General features: G+C 38.7%; 1 protein-coding gene across 3 annotated transcripts in view; it reads left to right on the top strand.

The window, feature by feature from the left end:
• The first annotated feature begins 3,053 nt into the window (after positions 1–3,053).
• Positions 3,054–26,605, top strand: part of kctd16b (potassium channel tetramerization domain containing 16b) — a 105,887-nt gene continuing 82,335 nt past the window's right edge. For 2 of the 3 annotated variants that reach the window (XM_028466493.1, XM_028466495.1), the window contains exon 1: positions 3,054–4,656. In XM_028466493.1, the coding sequence (XP_028322294.1) occupies positions 3,828–4,656 (829 nt within the window). In that variant the 5' untranslated portion in view covers positions 3,054–3,827. Of the gene's footprint in view, positions 4,657–9,893; positions 10,001–26,605 lie in introns of all 3 variants that reach the window. The other variant, XR_003675482.1, reaches the window with a different exon arrangement.

Raw genomic sequence — 26,605 nt, forward strand, 5'->3', positions numbered from 1 at the left:
AATGCTAATGAACAAATCATTTTGAACTGGCCATTTAGAGCTGTTGGTGCACCCTCTTCTTTTTTAGAAAGGCTTGAGTAGGCAAAGCCTTGTGGACTATAAGCCAAGCTACATCTTTGCGTTCATTTAATATGGGATTGTTTACATTTGACCAAGCATTTATTGTATTTTGTTCAGTTAGTGTGCCTGCAGGAGTTAACATTGAATTCTGGGTAGACAGTATAGCTGTTTGACACCTCTTCTTGTGATTTTGTCAAAAGGAAGGTGGAATGCACATTCATACATCACTTTGGAAACCACATTGTTGGGCAGGTTTCTGCATACGGTCTGGAATGGGATGGTTTTTTCCCCCCATGGCCTGAGAGCACCCTGCTCCACCCAGAACATGGAAGAATTGCCGCAACTCAGACCTTCCTGCAATTAAGGATTGTGGCCACAATCATAACTTTCAATTTGTTCTCCACGTCTGGGACACCGCTGCCTTCTTTTTCTACTGGAAATTATTTGATAACGCAAACAACAAGCTGCACTATAAGGATCAAATGAGGCAAAATGTAGCATTAATTGACCTGTAGACATAATCCATCTGACTCATGGTGCCACAAAGGAAGGAAGGTACTCCCAAGACATGTTACTAATCCCTGCATTATGAGACAACCACGCACACGCACAACACACACACACACAAATTGTTTTATAAGAGGAGAACAATAAACAAAGTTACAAACTGCATAGAAAAAGCACAGTACAAACCCATCGCTCTTTCAAAATTAACTTTCATCTCGTGATATGAAATGTGTTATTAAATCATTCTTCACCCGTCTTGTTTACGAATGTCCCCTCGTACAGCTCTGTCTGATCTTTGTTGGCTGTTAATCATCCTCTTGTAAGGTCACGCTCACCAGGCAGACACTGATGTCTAGACCTCTTACTGCCTGTGCTCTTTCCACTGTAATCCCCCAATAGGCCTGTTTGCAAAGTTTGCTTTTGATCTGTGTGTGTGTGGTTGGCTTTAGCAAAGCTCATCTCTCCGCCCCTGCAGACTGGGTTAGAAAGATGGTAGAAGGCAAGTTTCTTGTTAGTTGTAAGTAATGCAGTGATGAGGCCCAAACTGCCAATAATGTGGAAGTCTCTGGGTATTTTACTGTTGAAATTTGACATTCATCTTCTTTTAAAGACAAAATAATTGGGGAAATCTAAACCTGTGCAATATTTTCGGCATGTACAAAAAAAAAAAAAAAGTGAATGTAACCATGTCGGAAATAAACTGAATAAATAAAATAAAAAAAAAATAAAAATTACAAAATCTTAAAACATGCTTTAAAATGGCAGAGAAGTGTTTCAAATCAATAGATAGATCGTTGTCTGCTTTATACGATCACATCTAAAACCATTAAAAAACCACCAGTAAACCAAAAAAAACCAAAAAAAAAAACCATTCAGACCAAAACATATCATTTTCAAACATTGAAGTCCATGCATGGCATCCATTGGCTTTAAAGTAGAAACTATTTTGTTGGACACACTGAATCAAAGTTCTGCTCTGCTGAAGCCCAACATGCACAGCTGAATAAATACATAATTTTTTGTTGGGTGTTTTCCTTGTGCTGATAAAAGAAACGGTGATAACAACTACCAGAGGGTGGGGCTGTTGTACACTATAGATAAAGGGAACCAAGTCTCACTCCATTAAACTTAAAGAAGTAAAGGATATTTATCTGAATATTGATCCTGAAATATGTTGTTCAGTTATTACGTGAACTGAATCACATCCAATATCCTTTCACACAGCAGCAATGCTACAGTTTAGATAAACACATCAATTTCACCAATGAAACACTTCCTCTGTATAAAGTTATAAATGTTCATTTAAAATAAACAAATGACAGTTCCAATATCAAAATAGATAAAAACATTCAATAGTTGCAAATGTTTGCTTAAAGCCAGAGGGTTGTAGGTTTGTTTGTTCATGTTGGTAAATGTAAAGTCTGAGCATATGCGGGTTGTATCCATATGTTGGTTTCCTTGATTTTGATTTGATGTTTATTTGTCTCAAACAAGCACAAACACAAAAACATTATTTGTAAAAAATAAAAAATAGCACACTGTGAAGATTAAAACATTTAACTTTAGTATGATATAGAGCCCTGCATATAAAGTTACTGACATCCTTTAAAAAAAACAAAAAAACAAACAAACAAGGGTAGAAAACTTAGCTGTCCAGTTCTTTATTGCAATTCTTCTGCAGGTCAAACACATGTATTTGTGTATAACTGTGAGATAAGGTTGACCATGAGCAATACATACACACACATATATATATATATATGAAAGACAAATGACTGGATGGAAATGACTTCTGCCAATAATAATGAAAAAAAAAAAGTGCTAATATTTTTTTAATTAACCATTTTATAGTAATAGTCTTCTTCATACTGCTCCTTTCCACTCATTAAAATTTATAATTTAGATCAGTAATTCTCAATTTCTTTTTGGCTCAAGTCGCCTCTTCTCTTATTTCTGAATCCAAGTACCCTCTTTGTCCGACTACAACATTTTGCCTAAAAAACTATCTAAAAACAACGATAAAGCATAATGATGGAATGAACGAGTGATAACACACATTTTAAATAATCTCATTTTGTAAATAAGTGGAAAAAAACAGTATTTACTGCAGTGGTCCTCAACCTTTTTTTAGATCATCACCCCATTTTGAAAGTATAGAAATACAGTTGTTTAAGATTGTGTGTGGTTTTAATTTAAAAAAAAGAACAATATTTTAAAAATGAAAAAAAAAAAAATACATTTTAAATTTTTCAGAAATTTCAGGCGACCCCACATGGGGTCTCAACCCCATGGTTGATAAAAACTGCTTTCGTGGTTCCTGAATAGATTGATTTCTATAGTTTCATCTTGGGACCAAGACTGACACTTTATTTGTAAATTTCCAACTCTCTCTTTTCTTGAGTACCGCCTGTAGCTCCATCGCGTAGCCCTAGGGGTACACGTACCCCCATTTGAGAAACACTAATTTAGGTTGCGATATAGTTTGATGTGCAGGGGTATCTTTGTTGATTGCATTTCCTTGAAAGAAACAAATGTGTGTGTGGTAATAAAGACACCACCCAGCTCTTCAGGGGGAGGGGAGTGATGAGAGAGAGAGGAGGGATGTGAGGGATGCTCGTTTCAGCACCACGGACAGTTCCCGGTGACCGCGTGCAGTCACAGCGTGAGCACCGGGTCCTCTCCTCCTCTCCTCCGACAGAATTATTACCCAGACTGAGATTCATTTCACCGCTTCAACAAGAGGACATTACGTAGTGCGCTTTTCTCTCCTTTTAGCAAGACTTTGGTGAGATGTTGGACACAATCAACAAAGGTTTGTTTCTACCAAGTTGTTCTCCGCTGAAGACGTATGACTAATTCCCCTCATCCAGGCAGCAAAGCAAAGTTGTTTTTTTTTTTTTTTTTTTTTAAAAAAAGAAATATGTTGGGATATATTTCAAATCAATTTCTATAAAGATTTACGGATGTTGCACTTATCATGGATTGAGACAGGGTATGCTGGGTATGGTCCTGTAATGTACAATGCTCTTATCAGGAGATCTTTCTCAAGTTGTGAGTCTTATAGTGTGATTTCTACACAGGACTGCATCCATAAGACATTAGAGGTTCGTCACTGACTCCTTTGGCTCTGATAACTGAGATGAAGTTGGACGTCCTGAGACAGATGAAGAGAAAACGAGCCTGATTCTTAATCTTTAATCTCGGACTTAGTGTGAACAAACAGCCTTGGATCAGATCACTGGGTGTGTTTTAGAGGAACGATGGCGCTGAGTGTGAACTGTAGGACTAACCCCAAAGACCAGGCGTCGGTTCAGAACAGTTTCCCCGATGTTGTCGAGTTAAACGTTGGGGGCCAAGTTTATTACACGCGTTACTCCACTTTAATCAACACACCCAATTCTTTACTCGGTAGATTGTTCTTGTCCAAAAAAGACACATCTAATGACCTGGCCAGAGACCCCAAAGGTCGGTATTTCATCGACAGAGATGGTTTTTTATTCCGCTATGTGTTGGACTATCTCCGGGACAAACAAGTCGTGCTCCCGGACCACTTCCCAGAGAAAGGGAGGCTCCGGAAAGAAGCGGAGTACTTCCAGCTGCCCGACCTGGTGAAGCTCCTGTCCCCGGAGGACATCAAACACAGCCCGGATGACTACTTCCACAGCGACTATGAAGACGGATCGCAGGGCAGCGACCACCGGCAGTGCCCGCCTCCGTCCCTGGTCCCCGCGGACAGGAAGAGCGGGTTCATCACGGTGGGTTACCGGGGGTCATCATGCACCATCGGCCGAGAGAGCCAGACTGACGCCAGGTTCAGGAGGGTACCTCGGATACTAATCTGCGGGAGGGTGGCCCTGGCCAAAGAAGTGTTCGGGGAGACTCTGAACGAGAGTCGGGACCCGGATCGGACCCCGGATCGGTACACGTCCCGGTTTTACCTCAAGTTTAAACACCTGGAGAGATCTTTTGACATGCTGTCGGAGTGTGGCTTCCAGATGGTGGCCTGCAACTCCTCTGTTACTGCCTCGTTTGTCAACCAGAACACGGAGGACAAGCTGTGGTCCAGCTACACTGAATACGTCTTCTACCGTAAGTCCTCGTCTCTTTTTAGTGCTAAAGTCAAACTATGCACACGCACTAAAACTCATTTTAGCGCCGCAAGGGGGCGCAATTATCTACGAGGTGACAGAAGAGAGGGATCTGGTTCATTTCTTGGATGGGTGGAACTTCCTGTTTCTTTTAACACCTCCTGTCATGGCTATGGGTGTTTTGCGGTTTTATTTCATAGATTGTCGATTTACAATAATATAGATAATATCGGCTGAGATTATTTAAATAGCGCTTTTCCCACCCAAGGAGACTCAAAACGCGTACAGAAACCATTATTCATTCACATCACTCAGTCACTCACATCAGTACTACAATTGGTGGTAAGCTACAAAGTAGCCACAGCTCCCTTGGGGCATACAGACAGAAGCGTGGCTGACATTTTGTGCCTACGACCCCTCTGACCATCACCAAAATGTATACCCATTCATACGGGCAATGTGGGTAAAGTGCCTTGCCCAAGAACACAAGGACTTGGATAGAGCGGGATTCGAACCCTAACAATTCGGTTACTGGACGACCACACACACATGTAATCTTTTTTAGAACATACATTAAATCTATATATTTTCCTGTGAAACATGCATTTCACTGCATGCCTGTCAAATGAAAATTTTCTTTCAACCGGGACCCAACCAGTGCAGGTCCACGATCCACATTTGGGTCCCGACCCACTAGTTGAGCATCTCTGCATTAGATGTTATTCTTTCGTTATTTTCTGACTAAGATTAAAAAAAAAAAAAAAAAATCCATAGCAGACTCAAGCATTAAACAAATTATTTTTAACATTTTGCTTGTGTATCTTAAATATTTTCTAGATTGTATTGTTATAGGTCTATACAGTATATTTATGATGCTTGATTTTGCTAATTTCAATTAGACAAACTGGGCCTCATTTATGAAACTGTGATCAGATTTTCAGTTATTTAAATGGGGTGCTAGTGTGAAATCAGCACAAGTGGTAAAAAGGCAATAGTTGTAATGCTCAGTGTTTTGGCATAATGCTCACAACTGGTTTTATATCAACAGGTTCACATTTGATTTCGATGTTGTCGAACTTCTTACAGTTTGCCACAGTTTTGTCAATTAATTGTCAATTTAAAAGCAACTAAATGATCATTTAATGAGGCAAGTTGAATGTACTGTATATCTGAAAGACTGATCGAGATATTGGAGGTTGGTGGCATTTTAAACATGGTTCCTATTTTTTATTTTTTTTTGGAAAGTACCAGCATTCTGTCAACCCCAGCAAGTTCACCAGTTATCTTCACATTTCTACTAATTAATGAGGAGATCGGTTCGTGCACTGGATTTTAAATAGGGTCGCCTGAAATGTCTGATTAAAGACACATTTTTGATTATTTATTAATTATTGTTCTTTTTCAAAATAAATGAACACACAATCATAAAAAGCTGTTTTCTATTGATAAATATAAATCTAGATAATAATAATGAAATGCTGTAAAAAAAATCTAAGCTGGAAAAACTTGATCAAAAAGTAATTCTAGTACAAAAAATGTATTTTGTGTTGCCAGAAATTATTGATATGGAAATGGGGTCACGATCCCATAAAGGTTGAGAACCACTGGGACAGTGCAAGGTGGAGAACACTGGTTGTCACAGAGCGCAAATGGGAAGGTTTTCATGTCTGCTGGAGATATTCTCTCTGTTTACTTTTGTATTTTCCATTTTCAAAATGGGGCCTAAGTAGGTGTGTTAGTTGTTTTGTAATTTTGCATAAAGGAGAGGGTTTTCTGAAGCAGGTCGAACATTTCATGCTAAAAAATGTTTTTAAGTACACCACCTCATTTATGTTTTTTTCCCCCAGAGTGTACATAATTGGACGACGATGTTAAAACTGTGTGTGTTCCAACAAGATTGCAGCATGTTGCTGCATGCTCCGTTAAAGATACTGTAGCTCACAGTTTCTGTGATTTGAATAGTTTCAGTCCTCATTTGAACGATGATCACCAATGACTTAACCAAGCAGTGGTCTTCCTTTTCATCATGGAGCTATTTGCTACTCCTCCTACACCACACTTTACGCTACTCATCTATTTAGTGTCTGTATCAATCTATCTATTCTGGTTTTTGTAAGATTATTTTGTGAGACCAGTTTTTTAAGCCGACATGTTTTATGTAAAACTAATTACTTCACATCGCTGGGTGTGTGTTCTGAAATTTTATAAAAATGTCAGTACTTTGACAGGTACGGTTCAGGGTCAGTGCATGTTTTGGTCATTGAATTTTCCGTTCAGAAAAGTTTAATTGATTTTCATTTTTAAATTGAAAAACGAAAGGTAAAATTCAAGGTATATTTCTTTATAAGGGTCAAGAAGAGAAACATTTAAAAATAGGTTGATTTTCAATAATTGTTTCTAAAAACTAAAAACAAAAAAAAAAAAAACGCCAATTTTTCAATATGGTGAGACCGTCATGTTCTGAGTTTACTTCTGTACTGAGATTATAACCCTAAACCTAACCCTAACATAATCCAATAAACAAATAAAACACGTGTCTGTTCACTTTGAAAACAAAAATAAGCACAAATGAACTTTACGGTATAGTGCGCATGTGCGTATATGCTCATAAACAATCTCAGTATGATGCGCACTCAGTACATGACACCTGAAGTAGTTATTTTCAAATTAAGAGCACATATGAGGACACTGCTGTTTTTCTGGTACCAAAATATATGAATTATCTCTATATTTTTCCTGCTGTTTAAAATGACCAAAACATACACTGACCGTTCAGGCTAAATTGCAATAAATCCACCTTAATAGTCCGTAAAACACAATAGCTGATTGCTCTTAGCTTCAAATAACACTTAGAAGCTGCGCTAACATTGCAAATCAAGAGGTTGTGTGGGATGCTAACACATTCCACACACATCTCGTCTGTGCACTACGCCTCTGCTTCATTTTCCTTCTCAGCAAATAACTCTGTTGACAAATGTTGTGCTGAAAAGTGAAGCCACAAAGAGAAGCCAGCGTGTCAGGCTTTGTGAATGGAAGCACACTTTGGCAGAGGCCAGGACGTGTATACACAACTGCAGACAGTGCAAAATTATCAAAGCAGCAGCTCTGTACACAAGGCAATGCAACGCAGACACACGGGTAAGCAGAGGCAGCACATGTGCACTCAGAGGATCATTAATGCAACCAAGAGATCAAATAGTGCCACTTGCAGTCTCTTGTTCTTCAATCTGCCTTTCACCTTTTTTCCACACTTATTCAGATCTGCTACCACTTTTTCTTCCTGCTTTTCATACTACCAGTATTCCTCTGTGCTGTCTACCTTATTTCTTTATTCCATTCATGCCCTGCCACAAAAAGCAAAATTTAGTAAAGCCTAACAGCGCTGTAATGCCTCCTGTTTTGACGTTGGTTCAATTTTGCCCCACTGTTTGTTTTCATGGTTGTTTATTTCCCTCTCAGCTGCCTTCTTTGTTCGTTTTATAATTTAGACGTTTTGTCTGCCTCTTTCAATTTCTCCCAAATACAGATTTTTGTGAGTCATAGTTATAGTATTAAGATGAACAGGCATTAAAGTTAGTGGTCTGCATATTTTGGAAATTGTATTGACTGTTCAGATAAGATATAAAAAAAAAAAAAAAAAAATGAGTGGATATTGGATTTTTCTATAAACAATATTTGATATAATATAATGTAATTATCAATAGAATTGTTGATTTCTTCACAAGCTAACATTTCATTTTTGGTCCCACTTGTTTTGATTGACGTTAAGGACGTTGGCTGTGTGAGTTTGTACTTGCAGTTTAAAAACAAAATACTTTTTAGAATAAAAGAGGTATCCTTAAAGCTGCTATCCGGCGTTTCTGAGAAACGTCTCAATGTCCCGCCCTAAACAGCCTCACTTCCTCCCACTGCCTCTGCCAATTTACCAGAAGCCACGCCTCTACTGTTCGCGGAACATAACAAAGTCGCATTGGGTCACATTGATATAGGTCTATGGGTCAGGTCAGAGCCAAAATCATATATACTTGTTTGCTGTTGTGACGCGCGGCCTTGTTTCCGTGCACAGTTCCGCATTCACTTTGATTGACAGTCTCAAAAACAGGAAGTCGAAGCCTATTGGCTGGGCGTACTCGATCGTTTCCATTTGTATAGGGGTCTATAGGACGAAGGAGGGACTTATATACATTAATGTATATGAATGACCACCAGCAGTAGATCATAGTAAAAGACTAGTTGGGTATTTTTTCACATTTCAGAAGAATCATACATAAACATAGATTTCTCAGAAACTCCAGATATCAGCTTTAAGTCCAAATTAACTGAAAGTTTAAAATTTCATATCAAATTAGAGTTTAACTGTGAGCAGTGGGAAAATGTACTAATGCGGCTCAATAGGCTTATTATATAATTTGCAAATAGAGAAAATGTGAATGTGAAGCACAGTGACAAAAGAGAGAGTAGGATACAAAACAACCTAACATCCAGGTTTTTGCACTGTTTGGGGGAAACAATGAGAAAATAAATACACTCTCAGTGAGAACACGCAATCTCTGGACAGACAGACCAGGGTATCGGGGCTGAAACTGCAAGCTGTGACACAGTGATGGCACTCACTGCTTCACTGAACTAATCCTTGCCTAAATCAATGAATGCAAAATGCTTCTTCTCTGAGGCAGTTAAGACCCCAAACCATAACATTTCCACTACAAAGCTTCACATTTCTCATAAGTTTTCTCCCTTGGACTGTGCCAAACGTGCGGTGGCCAAAAACCCGGTTAACTTTGTCTGGAGAGTTTGTCTGGCAGAGTGCAGCTTGGCTCTTCTGCTCTCTCAGTAAGGTTTCTTCCTGGCATTAATTTTGTGAAGGTTGGGTCTCACAAAGCAGCTGTTAGATAATGGGTGTGAACTTTAATAAAAAAAAAGTTGTTGAATTCGTATTTGCATTAAACTCTAAGACCAAAATGAAATAAACCTCGAGCACCTCAACCGTGTAACTAGTCGAAATGAGCTCGATCATGTAGAGAAAACTAAAGTATTTGAGAGAAGCGTAATAAAATATAATTGCTTTTAAAGTGATTGAATGTTGTTTTCTTTCAAAAGTGAGCATTTTCCACCCTTTTTTTTTGTTTATTTGTCGTTCAATTTTACGCTTATGATTTGTGATTGATGTATTAAATGTTTTCATTAATCTCGTTCGACTGCGTTAATCTTGCCTTGTTTTTGTTTTCAATCAATCAGGAGTGGAGCTTTTCTGATTGGACCTATCATTGAGTCATAATATTCCATTTCGAGAACAGCTGTTGAATCTCAACAGAGCAAATCAGATTTAACAGTTTCCAGCTACAGTGAGTAACGATTAATTTTTCCTGTTGACTGCAGATTCAGTAAAATGTATAAATGTTTTCCTTTAGTTTGAAGCAGGAGTGGATTGGCCATCTGGCATACCGAGCATCGTCCCGGTGGGCCGTCGACCCGAAGTGGCCGAGTCCGGTCCGCGACATTTATCTTTTCTTTTTTTTTTTACAAGCTAGTGAAGGCAGACATTGTAACAGGTGGCCAAAAATGGTTCAAAAGTGGCAAGAAAAGAGTGAAAAGTAAGTAAAATAGGCCAAAAATTGTCATGAGTGGCCAAAAGTGGGCAAATAAAGAGGAAACAGGTGGTATGTAATGGTAAATGGTAGCTTAAATGGGCACAGTGTGGCAAACAATAGTGAAAAAGGGCAAAAATGTGGAACAAAAATAGAGAAAATGTGGGGAAAAAGGAAACAAGTGTTATTTATTGGGCAAAAGTTAGCTTATTTAGCTGAAAAGTGGCCAAAAAAATTAAAGAAAAGTGTCAAAGAGAAGTTGTAAAAATGGACGAAACATTGGAAAAAGGGATATTTCTAAAATCAGAAAAAAGTGTCAGAACTTTTTAAAAAGGGGCAAAAATGAAATCAAATTTCGACATAAAGAGCCACATGTTGAGTATCGCTGACTTAATAATGGCTTCTACGTGGTATCACTGATAATGTAGTGGGCTGGTCTGGACAGAAAATGCCAGGGCGGAATTTTTGTCCCAGTCCACGCCTGGTTTTCAATTCATTTCAATTGAACTTCATTTATATAGTGCAAATTACAACAAAATCATCTCAATGTGCTATTAAAATATGAAAATCATAATAAGGGAGAAAAAAACCCAACAAGATCCACATGAACAAGCATTTAGTGACAGTGGGAGGAAACAACTCCCTTTTAACAGGAAGAAATCTCCAGCAGAACCAGGTTCAGAGGTGGCAGCCATCTGCTGTGACTGGTTGGGGTTAGTGGACAGAAGGACCAACAGAACAGGATAGAGAGATGGACCATTAGAGTGTCCCAGACTAGTTAAGCTGTGAACCACAGATCAGGAACTGTCATCATCAGCTTCACGACACCTGAAACAGAAAAGAGAGAGAAGGACAAGGAGAAGGCACTGACTGCAGAAAAACATGATACAGGAACAGTGGAATGAGAATGAATATGGGGTGGACATTAGTGTAAATGGTGTGTAAGCAGTGTGAGCAATGTGATGGGTATACATATATTGAAGAGTGTATTTTCCCAGTGTGAACTGGTTTGCATGAGGCTAGTTAGGCTAGTTATCATTTTCTGTTGCACACAGAGCAGATACCACATTGCCCACTAATAAGCAACTCATTTTGTGCAAATGTTATTTGGCAGACGGCAGCCATTTCAGTTAGTGCGAATGTGTGCAGAACCCATGATGACGCATTAGCTAACCTGTTGGACTGCTAGCCAAACACATCTGCCCTCCACCAAACTTTCACACGTGGACAGTAACAGAAACACATCAACATGTAAAACAACATCAGGCTCAATGTGCAAACTCATCCCAGAGCAGTGAGTGAACACATTAACAGCAGCTGCCCTGCACTACAGGCTTTTAGGAAGTGATTAGCTAAGGAGCAGACAGGCCATGACAGCTCTTAGGAGTGTCTGGGTAGGGACAGCTGCGAACGCGGCCCTTAACTCCACAGGGGAGTTCATCACCATACACATCGACCCCAGCCTATAATGACGGAAACAGAGCAGGTTGATAAAAGAACGAAGGGGAAGAGAAACTATTACGTTCGTCAGGTTAGTATTTCCTCTCAGTAACGTCCGCTGATGCATGTCCTTTGACACTGTAAATTTGATTCCCTGCGGAGTAATGTCGCCCCCTACTGTGCGTTTTTAGCAGCGTAGGGGGGCTTTTTTGCTCTTTTTTCCCTTTTTAATCGGTTCCGTTGTAATAACTGTTGCACACTTGGACACAAAAGGGACTTTCAGGTGTGCACAGGTTGTTTTAACTCTCTTTTTAATCTACATAACTCATACACACATACATTAGCCGCACTATCTATTGCTCGGATGCTCCCGTCTTCACCTGAGGACCCCTGTTGCCACTTAGCTGCCCCCGATGCTGCCTGTGTGCATCTTCCGCTTTGTAACCATAATATAATACCATCTGGTTGAAACTGGTTTAAAGAGGCATCGGCTATATTCTGGTTGGATGGGTTGTGTTATCTCGGGCTGGGTCTTCTTTTTTCTGCCCAATTAAAGCTCAACTGTGTAGTATGTACATCCTCTGCTTTGTAACCAATAGTTACCGTCCATTATAAACAGTGTGCTTCATAGTGTGTGTTGGAGGTGGTGGGCGTGTCCATAACAGTCCCAATAATACTGCGGGTCTCACATAATCCGTCATTTAAATTTGAAAAGCGCGTCTTTTAAATAAAATGTGATTTCTTGTCTATACAGTGTCTTAGTATTTATAATTGGAGTACCTGATACCAAGCATAACTAACTCTTGTCAATTAAATAAATAACTTTTGGCTTTAAAATAAGGCAGTGACAAAGATAAAAACAAAAACAAAAAAACAAAACAGAAACAACAACTTTCGCTTTACGTCACTTCATTTCTCAGAGAGTTAAAAATGTTCAAATTTCCTGCACCAGTGGCGCTTGTTCTTTGTGAGAACCCTGATGGTACACCACTACTGTCACCAGAACTTCTTTTCATTGCTTAGCTAGCACTGGATTTTAGTTGCATTTAGTGTTCTTTAATGCAAATTCTGTTCTACATACTTGTAGAACAATTCAGATTAAATAATTGTTCAATCAGCGTGAACGTCTGTCTGAAATACTGAAAGTACTCCAGGTCCCCATGACCCCCTTTGCAAACACTAACTTTAATTTGCACTACTTCGCACATGATGCTATAGGCTATTGCTAGCTAAATATAGCAAACATTTACATACTGTACTATCATAGCCACAGGCAGAATAAATTCAATGACTGATTGCATCACTTGTTAGAAGCAAAATTGCATTTGTGGTTAAGCCAACGCTTTCTTTGATTTACTAGCCTTCACATTTTTTATTTCATTTTTTTTTTTTTACAGCTAGATTATAAGCATGTTTTAATTTAGATTATAACTCCTTGTATCATGCAGTTCTCTCTCTCTATTGATTCGCTTTGCCACTCTGCAATACTTATTTGGAAATATATAAATAAATAGATAAAGGAAATTTTTTTCTTATTTCTTTAGCTTGTCCTGTTTTACAGAGTCACTACAGCAAGTGATTGCAACTCTCACCTGAGCTAGTTTTTGTACTGCATTTGAAGTGACCTTTTGAAAATGACAGCCAAGTGTGAGGAAGGAAAAACAAACAAACAATATGCATATTTGTGAGTGAAGCAAAGGAAGCCAATTCAAGCAGAAAACAGATGAGGGTATTCTAAATCTGAACTCATTTTTTTCCTTTTACAACAGAGTTGACTTGCTTTGTCACACAGCAAAACTATGTTGTGTACATGGGAGAATGTTCATCCACTTCAAAAAAAAAAAAACAAAAAAAAAAAAAATAGCTTGCATTTCTTTCACTTTATTCTGGATTTATTTATGTTATGGGTTGACCGATATATAATTTTTTTTTTTAGGGCCGATACGATACCAATTATTAGTAATCGTAGAAAACAATATTAAGAAACAATATTCATTTGCTATAAAAATGTCAAAATTTAGAATAACACACTTTGGATTAGACTGAATACAGTGTACTGTTTGTTTTTGTACACTGATTTATGATTAGAAAAAAAAGAAAAGTAGAATAAACTGACACAAATTTTGGTTGAAAAGATTTTAGCAATTTTTTAATTACATGAAAGCAAAAAGTGTAGAGATCTCCTAATGTTCAGTGAAACAAAAAAGTAAAATAGCTCCTTGATTTTTTTTTTTTTCTTCATAAAATCTAAGTAAAATCACAGATCAGTCCTCTCCTTTCTTTGTGGAGCTTTAGTGTTGATTGGCTGTCACTTGTTTTGTAGTCAATCAGTGACGACTGTGGGCGGGACATTCTTATACAGCCAAGAGTGGTGACTTCAGGCAGAGAGAGACGGCTGTATAAGAGCTAAAGGGGCACGTTTTAAAATATGCAATGAAAAAAAGGTCGGCACAACTGCATGGTTAGCTCCCAATTTGAATTTACATCAAAAAAAATGTGACGTTTCGGGCTAAACGCCCTTCATCAGACATGTGTCCTAGACAGTTTTTAATATGGTGTAGTGACCAATGTGGAGACCACGATTAAAAATACAAAAACAGATGAATGAATTACAATATAAACATGAACACTGCAGTGATGGTCCACCAGAAAAGAGACAACATAACACCGGAGTATGGATGCTTACAATGAACATAGATTACATTTTCGAATAAACATATTTTATTACTGGAAAGAAGGCCCTATACCGTTAATTATAAAAATGCTGAATTTCGACAAATATTATCAGCCGTGCTAATTATCAATCGATCCTTATTTAGGATACCTTATATGTGTTTTTGATTAAAATGTAATGATGATATACAGCCTCCCAAAGACTCTCTTCTCCGAGCTCACAGAAAGAAAGAAGATGGGGGAGAAAAAAGGAAGTCAACTCCCAAGCACCAACAAGCTTATGTGCAACCACCATTTTTCTTCATCCCCACCACCGCCCCCAGACCATTTCCCCTCAGTCGATTCTCTACACTCATTTCTTCTAACAGTGGAGAGCTCAGTTGATACAGCTTTTCTCTGTTGAGTTGGAATAAGCACTCTGTGGTGCAGCGAAGTGTGGAGAATTGCTGTAATGACAGAAACTACAGCTGGAGAGCCTCTTCACACGCTCAACCCACCAGCTGGATGCTACAATGCATCAGTGCTTTAATAGAATTACAACATTACAGCACAAACTGGCTGGAAGAACAACTTAAAGATAACACAAAATGTATATTTTTTTCTGTAATCTCATCAGGTAGTTAATTCACTAATTTTTAGCAAAAATATAACACATTCAACCTGTTTTGTTTGCTCGTTAGCCACTGAACCAGAGTTAGATTTTATTTGTTCATTAGGGGACGGGACCCAGATAAGCAAAATGCTTCTCTCGTCTCCTGTAAATGTAAAAAAAGTGAATGTAACCATGTCGGAAATAAACTGAATAAATAAATAAATTAAAAAATAAATATTTTTCTATTTTACACTTCTTCAGGGTTCTACTGGTAGCTAGCTGGTAGCTGGTAGCTGGTAGAAAGGGTCACGGCATTCAGTCAGATTATCATTCATACACCCACCTATGGGACATGTAAAAACTGGAAACAAGCTAACATGATACATCACTGTGAGAGGAAGCTGGAGTATCAGGAGAAACCCCCGCAAACAAGGGGAGAATTGGCAAATTCCACAAAGAAAGGTCAGAGATCAAACCCAGCACGCAACACAAGTGTCAACTACTACGCTACCTTATTGTAGTGTAGTTTTTTTTTAGTGATCAATTGTAGTTCAATATGTATTCCAGTTTTATTCCTGCCATTCAGAGCGTCATAAGGTACTAAAGCCTTGCCCATGTTGCTGGGAGGTTAGGTGTTCATAGTGGATTTTTAGCATTTCTTTACTTTAAGTTGGTGACCGTGGCTAGATGGGTGTGTGTCTATGTGTTGAAATGGGGGCAAAACTCTGAACTCTGAGTCAATCTTAATGATAGATTTGCACCTTGCATGGAAGCACTGTTCCATTGGTGTGTAAATGAATGGGGGAATGTGGCTGATTTTGTAAAGCATTTACGGACTACTTGGGTTGTAATCAAAGCGCAGTAGAAGTCAAGTCCATTTACCATTTGTATTTATTTATAGACTATTAGAGGTGCTTTACAAACACGTGTGAAAAGAAACTCCATCTCAAAGATGTAATGGTAACGTGACATACTGGCTTTATCAAATATATGACATCAATACTGGTGGAGGAAAGAAGGCATTGTGATTCAAACTAAATTTCATCATTAATATTTAACAAGCATTTATACTACTTTTGTGATATTATTATAATACCATTTAATTATTATAGATTATAGATTAATTATTGTTTAACTCTCTGACATTTTAGTCAAAATATTTCATTTTGCTGTGTGTTGTTGTAAAAAATAAATAAATAAATAAGAGTCACTGCCCTCCGTGGGTTTGAATCCGGCCATTAAAGTCTAATTTTGTTATTGGCTGAGAATGGTGGTTTGTGACATTTTTGTGGCTTCTTATGTCACAAACCACCATTGTTGGCCCCGCCCTTCCTATAAAAGCTAGCACCTGTGGTGAGTAGGTTGGATTTAGATAATTGTGAATTGAGAGGTACAGCATAGTGATTATTGAGGAGGTAGTTTGCATAGCATAGATTGTTCTTTAGAGATTTTATAGTATCTTGCCCATGCTCATTCTACCCTCCCATGTATATAATGGACGTGTCTTAACTATTCCAGAAGCCCCGCCCATAATCAAGAAATGTTTTTCTTTTCCAGTCTTGATGCACGTTATCCATAACCCAGGAGTTTAGTTACTCTTTAATAAATGGGCGGAATAATGCTGAATAAATGACATACCAGAGGCTCATTATCAGACAGGTGCAGTTACAGTTAACAATGTGTAGGAACTTTTAAGATGATTCAGCTGTACCCACAAAAGACTGAGTTTAAATAGTTAATATTGGCTTTTGCAGGTAACACATGCAGATGACTATCTCCAACCACAGTGCTATGTTTTGTTAGTAATCCCTATGTGTCATTTAACAGCACTTCTTCACTTGCTTGCCAAAGAATACTGCAATCCAACATGAATAATGTAGATGTATGCGCACAGGGTCCCACCCCCCAGCCACCATCACACACTCCCACACACACCTGTTTACCTTACCAAAAGCTTGTAAGTAAAACGTCTCTCATTAGTGGGAATATCTGGCTCACTTAAACACACTTTTGGTACCCATTGGTATTGGTGATTACTCCACCACTGTCCCTTTGCCCTCACAAGTGACACTGGGTGGACTTGGTTTTTCTGCTTTGGAATCCATGGCAGAGGTATTCACGCCATATTAGACACACTTTAAGATCACTACGCTGCACTCTAGAGCCTACCCATGCTTCCAACTCCAATTCTTTCATCCCAAGCCATTTTTTTAAGACTAAAAAGGGATTTACAGGGCAAATGTATCATAGCGTGATTATCCTGTTATCTGAATAAGCTCAGCTTCCTCAATTCTCATCCATTACCGGGATTGCACAACAGCATGAATGAATGCAGGGATCTCATTCTGGGCTGTGGACTGATCTGTGTGTGCAGGACTGCCAGACAAAATAAAATATCATTGTTTGGATTTGACTATATCTGATATAGTGTGCATTCTGGTTTTAGTGTATAAAATAAAGCGGTTATGGCAATAAGATTCTATTTGTTTGAATAATTTATAATGCTTGCAATTCCACATGTTTCACACTACGTATTCAGAAAATTACTGTTGTGAGTGACATGATAGTTGAAGCATGGCTCGTATTGTTTATTGATCTGTTGACAGATACCAGAGCAGACCTATGTGTAATAGGGCTGCAACTACGACCATTTTAATAGTAGACTCGTCATCAATTATTGAAACGATTAATCGACTAATCGGATGATAAATTGTACAATTGTTTGTTTGCTTTATGTTGCTACAATCTTTTAAATGTGGCTTGGGACAGCAAAGTATTTTTTTTTTTTATTGTGTCAAGGGTGAAATGCGACTAAATATGTATCCCAATAAATTCTGGTATTTATCACGGTAATGATAAATATTACGATAAAAAAACTAAAAACAATAAATAAAACTATTTCCAACTTAAAGTGTAAACAGGTTCTTTACAAACACAAATTCAATTGAATACATCACTGGAATCTGCTTCAGTAATAGCATTTACACATTAAAAAAAAAGCTACAGTACCTGTTGACTCAAAGAGCTTTTATAATTTATAATGAAATTATTTTCTAAAAACAAGCACATGAAAAGCAAAAATAACTCCAGTAGTCTTTTTACTCTTTAATATAATTTTTTTTTTGAGGTCAATAGCTTTAGCTCTTAGCCCAGCCTGTGTTTTGGTGGGTTAGCTTAGCTTCGTTCGCTTTAGTCCAGTTTCTATTTCATAATCGTCGCTGCAGGTACAGCTCTGTCAACATGTTTGTGGGAGCTTTGGGTGGATCTGACGGAGGAACTTAGACTGGTTTACTTTGTTGGGTACTGGTCTCATTGTCTGTCACTGCACAGATTCTTCAGGTAGGCTGCGATGAGCAGCGTCTGTGTGTGTGTGAGGGGCAAGAGGGCGCCACCGCGGAGCTCCGGTGAATAATAAGTTGTTGACTAAAGTTTTGGCACATGGAACAAGGTTTTTAAGGGCATTTTTGGCTAAATTGAGGGCGTTACATGCATAAAGCTCTGAGCAAAGATACTGTATAGAGAAGGTGAGATAAGCCACTCCTCATGAAAAACAATGTTCAGCACCGTCCACAGCTGTTGTCAACTAACTGGGGGTTTCCACTGGACACGTCTCTGTTGCGCCACTGCACCGATCCGGTTTTGCCCCGCTGTCCGCCGTCCGGTAATCCCCACCGGTTGCGTTTTAAGTGCGCCATGGTGCACTCCGGTTGGACGACTGTGACGTCACAAGACAGAGGAGTTCTCACGATGTTTATATAATCACAACATGAACTAAATCAAAGTTGCTGCAGTTTACAGTGCAGTTACAGTATGAGAGGAATCGATACAGTGAATGTGATTTTGTTTTTACACATTGTGACGTTTTGGTGATATAGTTACTTGAAATAGACTTTGAAGTGTTTTATTTTGAAAAGTAACCCTATATTTTATTGCGGAGTACATGCTTAACTTCCTGTTTAGCTTAATTTGCTCCGTGCTGATTGATGCGTCGTGCTCCGGTGTCCGCCAGAAATAGAAGCCCTGCGTATATCTGGCGGAGGGCACCGGACTACCGCATCTGGGAAGGAGCAGACACGCACCACAGCGGACCCGGTGGAAAGTAACACATAGACTAAAATGGAAACCTATCAGCTCCGGTGGCGCGGTGGACACGTAACGCAGCGGAGCCGCATCCAGTGGAAATTGGCGGTCACTGTGTAACCCTAAAAATCAACACAAACTAATCAGCATTTTCATTAAGTCTCCCTCTGAATTATGATATAGTGTGGATTGATTGTGGCTACTGGCAATTTTTTATTTTTTTGTTCCTCACATCAAGGAGTATTAACTTTAGCATCTTTTTACTGTGAATGGCTGCTATGCTACAGCCAATGCTGAAACAAAATTAAAGTGATTAAAGTCTGCCATGCTTTTGCAACACAAATCTTTCTTTAGCATTACATCTTATATACACAGACATTTCTGGGGCGTAAGGTATGAACTGGCTTCCACAACTTAGCAAACCACATAATAGCAGTCATTATGTCACTGCACATAATCCAATCTTCCAGTTTTCCAGGTGTGAAAAACCCAGGCAGTAGGTTTGATCTCCACATAGTTCTACCTTGTGGATGGGAGGTGTTTCTTGTTATTGCTGGAAAAAGGCTGAAGACGAAGACATTGGTTTTGGCAGATTTGTATTATTTGCAGTTGGCTGCCTCACAATGATGATGAGTTATCAAAAATGAGCACAACCACTATCTTCTAATCTAGCCCACACTCATGTTTGCTATTCACGTTGTACTGAATGATTGAGTGCTCTTCAGAGAGGACTGTACTGTCTGTGTTGGTTGTTTATTTGCAAATGTAAAAGGTTTCATTTTTTACATACTATCTTATGCTATCCACACAAGGGGTCTTTAAGCCTACAAGCCTGTATTAGCTGCATGAGGAAAACAATTTGCAGGATTTGAAGCTCGGTAATTATGGGCTGAAGACAGGGGGTCCTTTAGTGAATTGGTTGAGCATGAAAAACACATCAGGGTGTAAATGCCTAAAAACAAATATCCACACATTCAGACATATTTCGCCCTCACCCAGCAAACACGCACACGCACACGCACACAAGCATTAACCAGATGAAATCAGGCAGCAGTCCAGCTGAGGAGATTAATTTGGCAAAAGATTGAGGGAATTTGTAAAGCAATGTCTGTAATTTTAGGTGAAGACCGTGGCATGGTCAAGCAAAACAAGCCGCCTGGTGACACGCAGGCTTCATTAGCTAAAGACAGAAGGGTATATCTTAAGCTAGGGACTCATATATAAAGACAATCGGGCAGTTTTTGTCCCAATTTTACCCCTTTCCGACAAATACCAGATCACTTTAGGCTTTATAATATTATTATATCAGATTATTCTGTGGTCTGAGAGTTAATTTGTCTTGATAATTGGCTCTGAAACGGATTGGGGTCGTAAATCAGAAACATTCGATCAAAACTCCTCGTTTGTTGGGAAAGCCAATGACTCTCGACTCATGACCCTGTGATTTGAGACTGGGAACTGACTGTAGCCAATCAAGAAGCAAGTTGGCTGAGAAACACATAATGCTGCGTTCAAGGCAACTAAAATGAAAATTCCAATCTCCAACTTTCTTCAACAGGGATGACCGGTATTGCATATTACATGTCAGTGCCTGATCCTTTTGCGGGCCTGATCCTTTCGGCTCCTTTCAACGTATGCACGAAACGCATCTACATCCGGTTGGCCTATTTTACGGCAGTTCATTTACTATTTAAGAGGTTGAAATCCTGCTATTTAAAAATAATTACAAATATATGTTTTGAGTAGGTGGACTTGGGTCCTTTCTGTGTGGAGTTTGCATGTTCTCCCCGTGCTGCGTGGGTTTCCTCCGGGTACTCCGGCTTCCTCCCACAATCCAAAAACATGACCGTAAGGTTGATTGGAGTCTCTAGATTGCCCATAGGAGTGAATGAGAGAGTGAATGGTTGTCTGTGTCTGTGTTGCCCTGTGATGGACTGGCGCCCTGTCCAGGGTGTACCCCCGCCCAGCGCCCTATGAGAGCTGGAGATTGGCACCGGCAGACCCCTGCGACCCTGTTAAAACGGGAATAAGCGGGTATGAAAATGGATGGATGGATGGATGTTTTGAGTGAAATCCGATTTATTTTGGTTTTTATTTCATTTTCTGTTTGGTTTTAGATCGTCTATTGTTGTGTATGGTGTTTTGATCCATTTTTGTATATATCGTCTCGCAGTGGTTTTTCCTTTTTGTCTTTTTTTAAAATCAAATTAACAATTAAAAACACCACAAAAACAGTCCCATATTTACATGGGTACTATTGAAATAGTTAACAAACGTGATATCGTTGGTTTACATTCAAATACCACGTCCCAGAAGCTCTGTCGTAGAGATTGTGAGTGAAGGAAGTGACGTACGTCTACACACATGCGTTGAATGGATCTAAAACAATCCGGCCTGTGAAAGGATCGGGCCCTTTAAATTCCTTCTAACAAAAACTCTCTCTACTCATTTGCATTTGTCACCTTCAATTGTTCACTTTCTGCCTAGCTTGAAACAGTGATTAAATGCACAGTAAGGGCAAAACAGGTATAATATTCAGTAGGAGCTCCGACTTCAGGTGGCGTTCCAAGTCACTCTTTCAAGTAAAAGGAAGGAAATTACTGAGCTGCTTTGAATGCTGCATTGGGTCACGTTATATCTCGTTTGATTATGCAACATTTCTGGCTTGGAATAAGATCACTGGTTAAACAGAATACTTGTGTGTGGTGTACTGTGTTGGGATTATAGGAGCAAAACTGTTCTATGCATCATTTTTATTTTCATTATGATGTCTGTTAAGACAAACATTTTTTTCAGATTGTTTGATTGTTTGTACGCACATAATAAAATATTTGTGTGTGTACCTTGCTTTATATGTGCAAGATAATGTGGCTCATTTGTACATGGTCATGCTTGTTTGCACTCGTTTGAGAAACAAGTCAATGAAGCAAAACAATAACATACATGCATCACCAAGGAATCTCATTGAAACAATTATAACCATTAAAAGATGACATTTTAGTGCAACGATCCCCTTTGACCTATGAGATACACATGCACGCACACACAATAAGCTGGTTAAATGATGGGATCAGAGCCATAATGGAGTTGTCTCATGATATAATAATGTGTCCTCGCTGAAGAGCAAATCTCATTCATCTTGATTAGGTCTGCCTGTGTGCGATGCAGTCTTGAGAACCAGTGAGGCAGAACGTTGAACGTTGGCTTTTTAGGTCTCACTCTTCTGGTCTTACATCTCACCTGATAAAATGTGCCCACATTTCCATTTGATTTTTTTTTTCTCACCTGCACCATCACCTATCGTCACACATTACTCTTAACTAGTACAATGCCCGTTGGAAGTATGTATTCATATAATGGGGGCTTAAGTAGAGTTGTCAATTATGGCCAAATGAGTATGTGTTTGAAGGTTGGATGCACAAAGAGGTGCACATACTTAAAGGTGTATATTTGTGGGTGCAAAGTAAAATAGAGTGTGCGACTTCCCTGGTTTAATTCTATGAGACATGTGCATGATAAATGTGTTCGTTGTTTTTACTCATTTTTATATTTTCTTGTTTGGTGTATTTTTCTGTAATGTATGTTTTTTGGAATCATTATGTGTATTTTTGTATCTTTCTGTTGTCTTTTTGTGCATTTTTTGTATATTTATTGTTTTTTCTTGCCATTGTAGTGTGATTCTGGAGTCATTTTGTGTATTTTTGCATCTTTTTTGGTGTAGTTTTGTGCAATTCTTTTGTCATTTTTTGTATACATATTTAGTTTTGTGTATTTTGAGTCATTTTCATATTTTTTTCTTGTTGTTTGGTGTAATTTTCTGTAATATTATTTTTGGAGTCATTTCGTGTATTTTTGGAGCCTTTTGTATATTTTTGTATTTTGAAATGACATATTTTTTTTGCATTTTGAAATGAAGATGCACACACTCGGGGTATTTGGAAGCCATTGACAAAGTTTGAGGTCAAACAGACATCGTGTCGGGGAGATATTTCCTCCACAAACACACACTGATACACACACACACACGCGCACTCACGCTTTCCTTCTTTGCATTATAGATAGATAGATAGATAGATAGATAGATAGATAGATAGATAGATAGATAGATAGATAGATACTAAAATACTAAAATGTCTTCCATTTCCAATAGCTGAAGTAAAACTTTGCTAAAAATAAACCAGAAATTGACTTAAGATATAAGAAAATTAAAGAAAATAATAATATTCAGTTTTGTTAACCAAGGGTATGTTATTTTTTAGTCTCAGCTTGGGTGTTCGTGTTGTAACACTTAAAGCTTAGAAATGCTGTGCTGTTAGATCTAACACATGGGCCCTCTGCGTAGTTTTAGTTTTCGTAGTAAGTGCCCAGTGTGCATCACTTTCATGAGTATAATTATACATCACCAAATGACTCATTATGTCCTATGATAGAGTAGAAGAAATAAGAGGAGAAAAGAAGTTGAGAAGGGGAAAGGATAAAAGAACAAATGAAGATGTGTTACAGTGGTTGTCGTTGTCGACTGTGGTAGAAACTGATATGCAAAGAGAAAACTATGGAAATATGTTTGGGATGGAAGACTGCAAGTGGGCGTAAAGTATGTATACAAGAAGTGTTTTTCTCTGTTCTGTTTTTTTTTCCTGTACTCTAACCCTCCAGTTTTGTATCAGTTGCTGCTTTGAGGATTTGATTCACCGCCAGCCGTGCAGATCAGATGTTTTTTGGGTTTTTGCTGGATCATTTAAGGCATCAAGGTCTTGTGCTGGGAGCATTGCCTTCTATCTTTAGAAACACAATCTCTGGTTGGTGTCTCACCGATTTCAAACACCACACCAAAGCTGCCAATTCTGGCTCTGCTGGTGGATATTTGTCTCTGCTATGTTCTTTCATAGCATTTCCTGCTTTTGGCTTACACCAAAGTCCTTTTTCTCACATTTACCCTTCTCAGTTCCTCCTTTTCTTCGATTGTCTCCCACTGACAACTGATTTGCTCAGCTTGGTAGGTGTTTTTTTTTCACAGCTACAGGCCTTTGTCTCTTTTTGACAGTTCTTCTGTTTGTGTTTGCCTGTCTTCTGCTTCTTTATCCTACAATCGTTTGATAATACTTCTCCTTTTTCTGTTGTTGCCTTAAATGGCTTGTTTTGTGATTTTATTCTTTTCTTTACTTTTCTGACAAATATTAAACCGACAGCAGCCACAGAAGCAATCCCACTGGTCGTATTCATTCTCAATTGTGGGTCTTTTGTTCTCCTCCTCTCTCACGCTCTAGTCAACTACAAGCTTACAATATATTTCATGTTGCTTCCCTACTGTACATTGTCCTTTTCATAAGAGAGGAGAAAAGAAAATCTCAGCCAGCTGAAAGATGAAAAACCTTTTTTCCTCAGAACAGTTGCAGTCATTGACAATTGTCCATTGACTGAAAGTGTTGCTAACACTGGTAGGAAGTATAGACAGTTGTTTTTCTTTCCTGTGGCAAGTTACCATGGTTCTAGTAGTATCTGAATAAAGAATACATGATATTTTGTTTGTCAACGTTGTTTTAACTTTTGTTTTTACAGTAAACAGACTTCAGTTTATGAAGAAATACTTTATTCTTGACATTTAAATGAATATTTCACCCAAATTACAAACAAAGACAATTCAACTGAAAGACTATGATTATTAACCTTTACTACTAGGAATGAGAGACTATTTAGAGGCTGCATCTGCAATAAAAACCTCAAAATACACACTGTGACACAGCGATTACTCAAGAAATCTCACTATTTACATGAATCCAACTGGTTTTATGAGGTTAAAGGCATCCAATTGTTCCGATGATAGCGTGGACTTCCCCGTATTAAGGTGTCTGTCATGTTTAGCTTGAATGTTTGCGTGTGTTTGTTTGTAATATGGCTAATATGGCATCCAGATGCTGCTCTGACAGGCGTTTTCAAAGTCTGATTTGTCAGTTCCTGGTAATTGCAAAGTCAATATCCGTCCATCGTTATTTTCCTGGTTTTCCTAGGAAAAATTCCCCAATGTTCTACCACATGAGGAGTGTTTGGTTCGAGGACCCAGATGCAGAGAGAGGCCGGAGTAACTTGGGTAATGAGTCCTTTCATTGTCCAGAAACTGACTTGGCACGTCATCACAGGAGCGGGGAAGACAATAACAATGACAACAATGGACCGGCAAACGTTCGCCGTCCAAGCGCTCAGCTAAATAGTGAGCGAGGCTAATCAGGAAACGCAGCACACCTGAGGACGGAGCATAATCACAATCACAAACCTGGAAGCATGAAGACAAGAGTTCACAAAACATGAACTCGCAACCTAAATGTTGCAAAAGTATAAATTAACATGGACTGACGGAAATTGTTAACTAAATAAAAGGACCCACACAGGGCTGAAAACAAAGATAAACTAACAGAGCCTGACATGTCCAAGAAACTGCATGACATGTAACTAAGCTTTAAAAAAGGAAAGTGACCAAGTCGAATATCAACATGTAGTCATTTGATCCATAAAACTCGCGGAAAACACATTTAATTCCCACATTTCAGAGATTTTCGGAGACCTGCTATTGTGCTACTGACAAAACTTCTGATGAACTTCAAAACAAGAGCCGTATTTATAAGCGTTAAAAACTAATGGAAAACAAGAACAGATGCTTTTGTTTTGAAAATGGGATATTTGATTTTTAGCTTGAAGTCAGTCTCAGGACGATTTTACATTCCGCTCGCAATGCATCATGGGGTGGATGAGTATGACTACCGTGCCCACCGTGCATACAAAAATGTCCCAATATAGTATACATCCGGGTTTTTCTCACATACTCAATCTTTCCATACTGTCTAACTGGAACGCACTACACACTCATTTTGATGTCAGACTTAGTACGAGTAGTAGGTTAGTATGACATTTACAACACAGCCTGTGACTAAGAAGAAGATGGTGATTAAGACAACAGGGGTAGAGGTAGCTTGCTCTGCAACATCACAGGCATATTAATGTCTAACCATCCACATAACCATTACATTAACAAGACTTTGAATTAACTAGTGGTTTCAGGAGGATGGCCCACTGGCCTTGTTAGGAAGCTGCAGAATAGCCCTGACGTGAGAACACCACAACATTTAGCCTGATTGGCGGAAATCTCCAAAATGACGATACCCAAAAATAAAGGGATATTCCAAGTGTATGAATTAGAGTTCTATTATTCAGCTTTAGACCATTAGACCACCTATTTTCTCTTTTGTAGGCCCTGACACGTACTCTATATGCCTGGTTTGAATACTCACATAAGTTGTGCACCGTTTTCATATGACCTCAAGCCTCTCCTGTGCAGACCTGGGTATCGATTCAATTTCGATTAAAAAGGTTTTGAATCGATTAAACATGATTCAATATCAATTCAGTATTGATCTTTCAAGTTTTACTTCGATATTAATAAGATGGTTCCAAACTTCTGACTTAAGTTGTGGTGGCTTACCCCGCTTTGTCTGCCATGTTTGCACTGAAATGAATGCACCACTGAGCAGGCGCAGTAGTCCACTTTGCTAACACCAGACTACAGTGCGAGACTACTGGGGTTA

The sequence above is a fragment of the Gouania willdenowi genome, chromosome 14, assembly GCF_900634775.1.
Source record: "Gouania willdenowi chromosome 14, fGouWil2.1, whole genome shotgun sequence".
NCBI lineage: Eukaryota > Metazoa > Chordata > Actinopteri > Blenniiformes > Gobiesocidae > Gouania > Gouania willdenowi.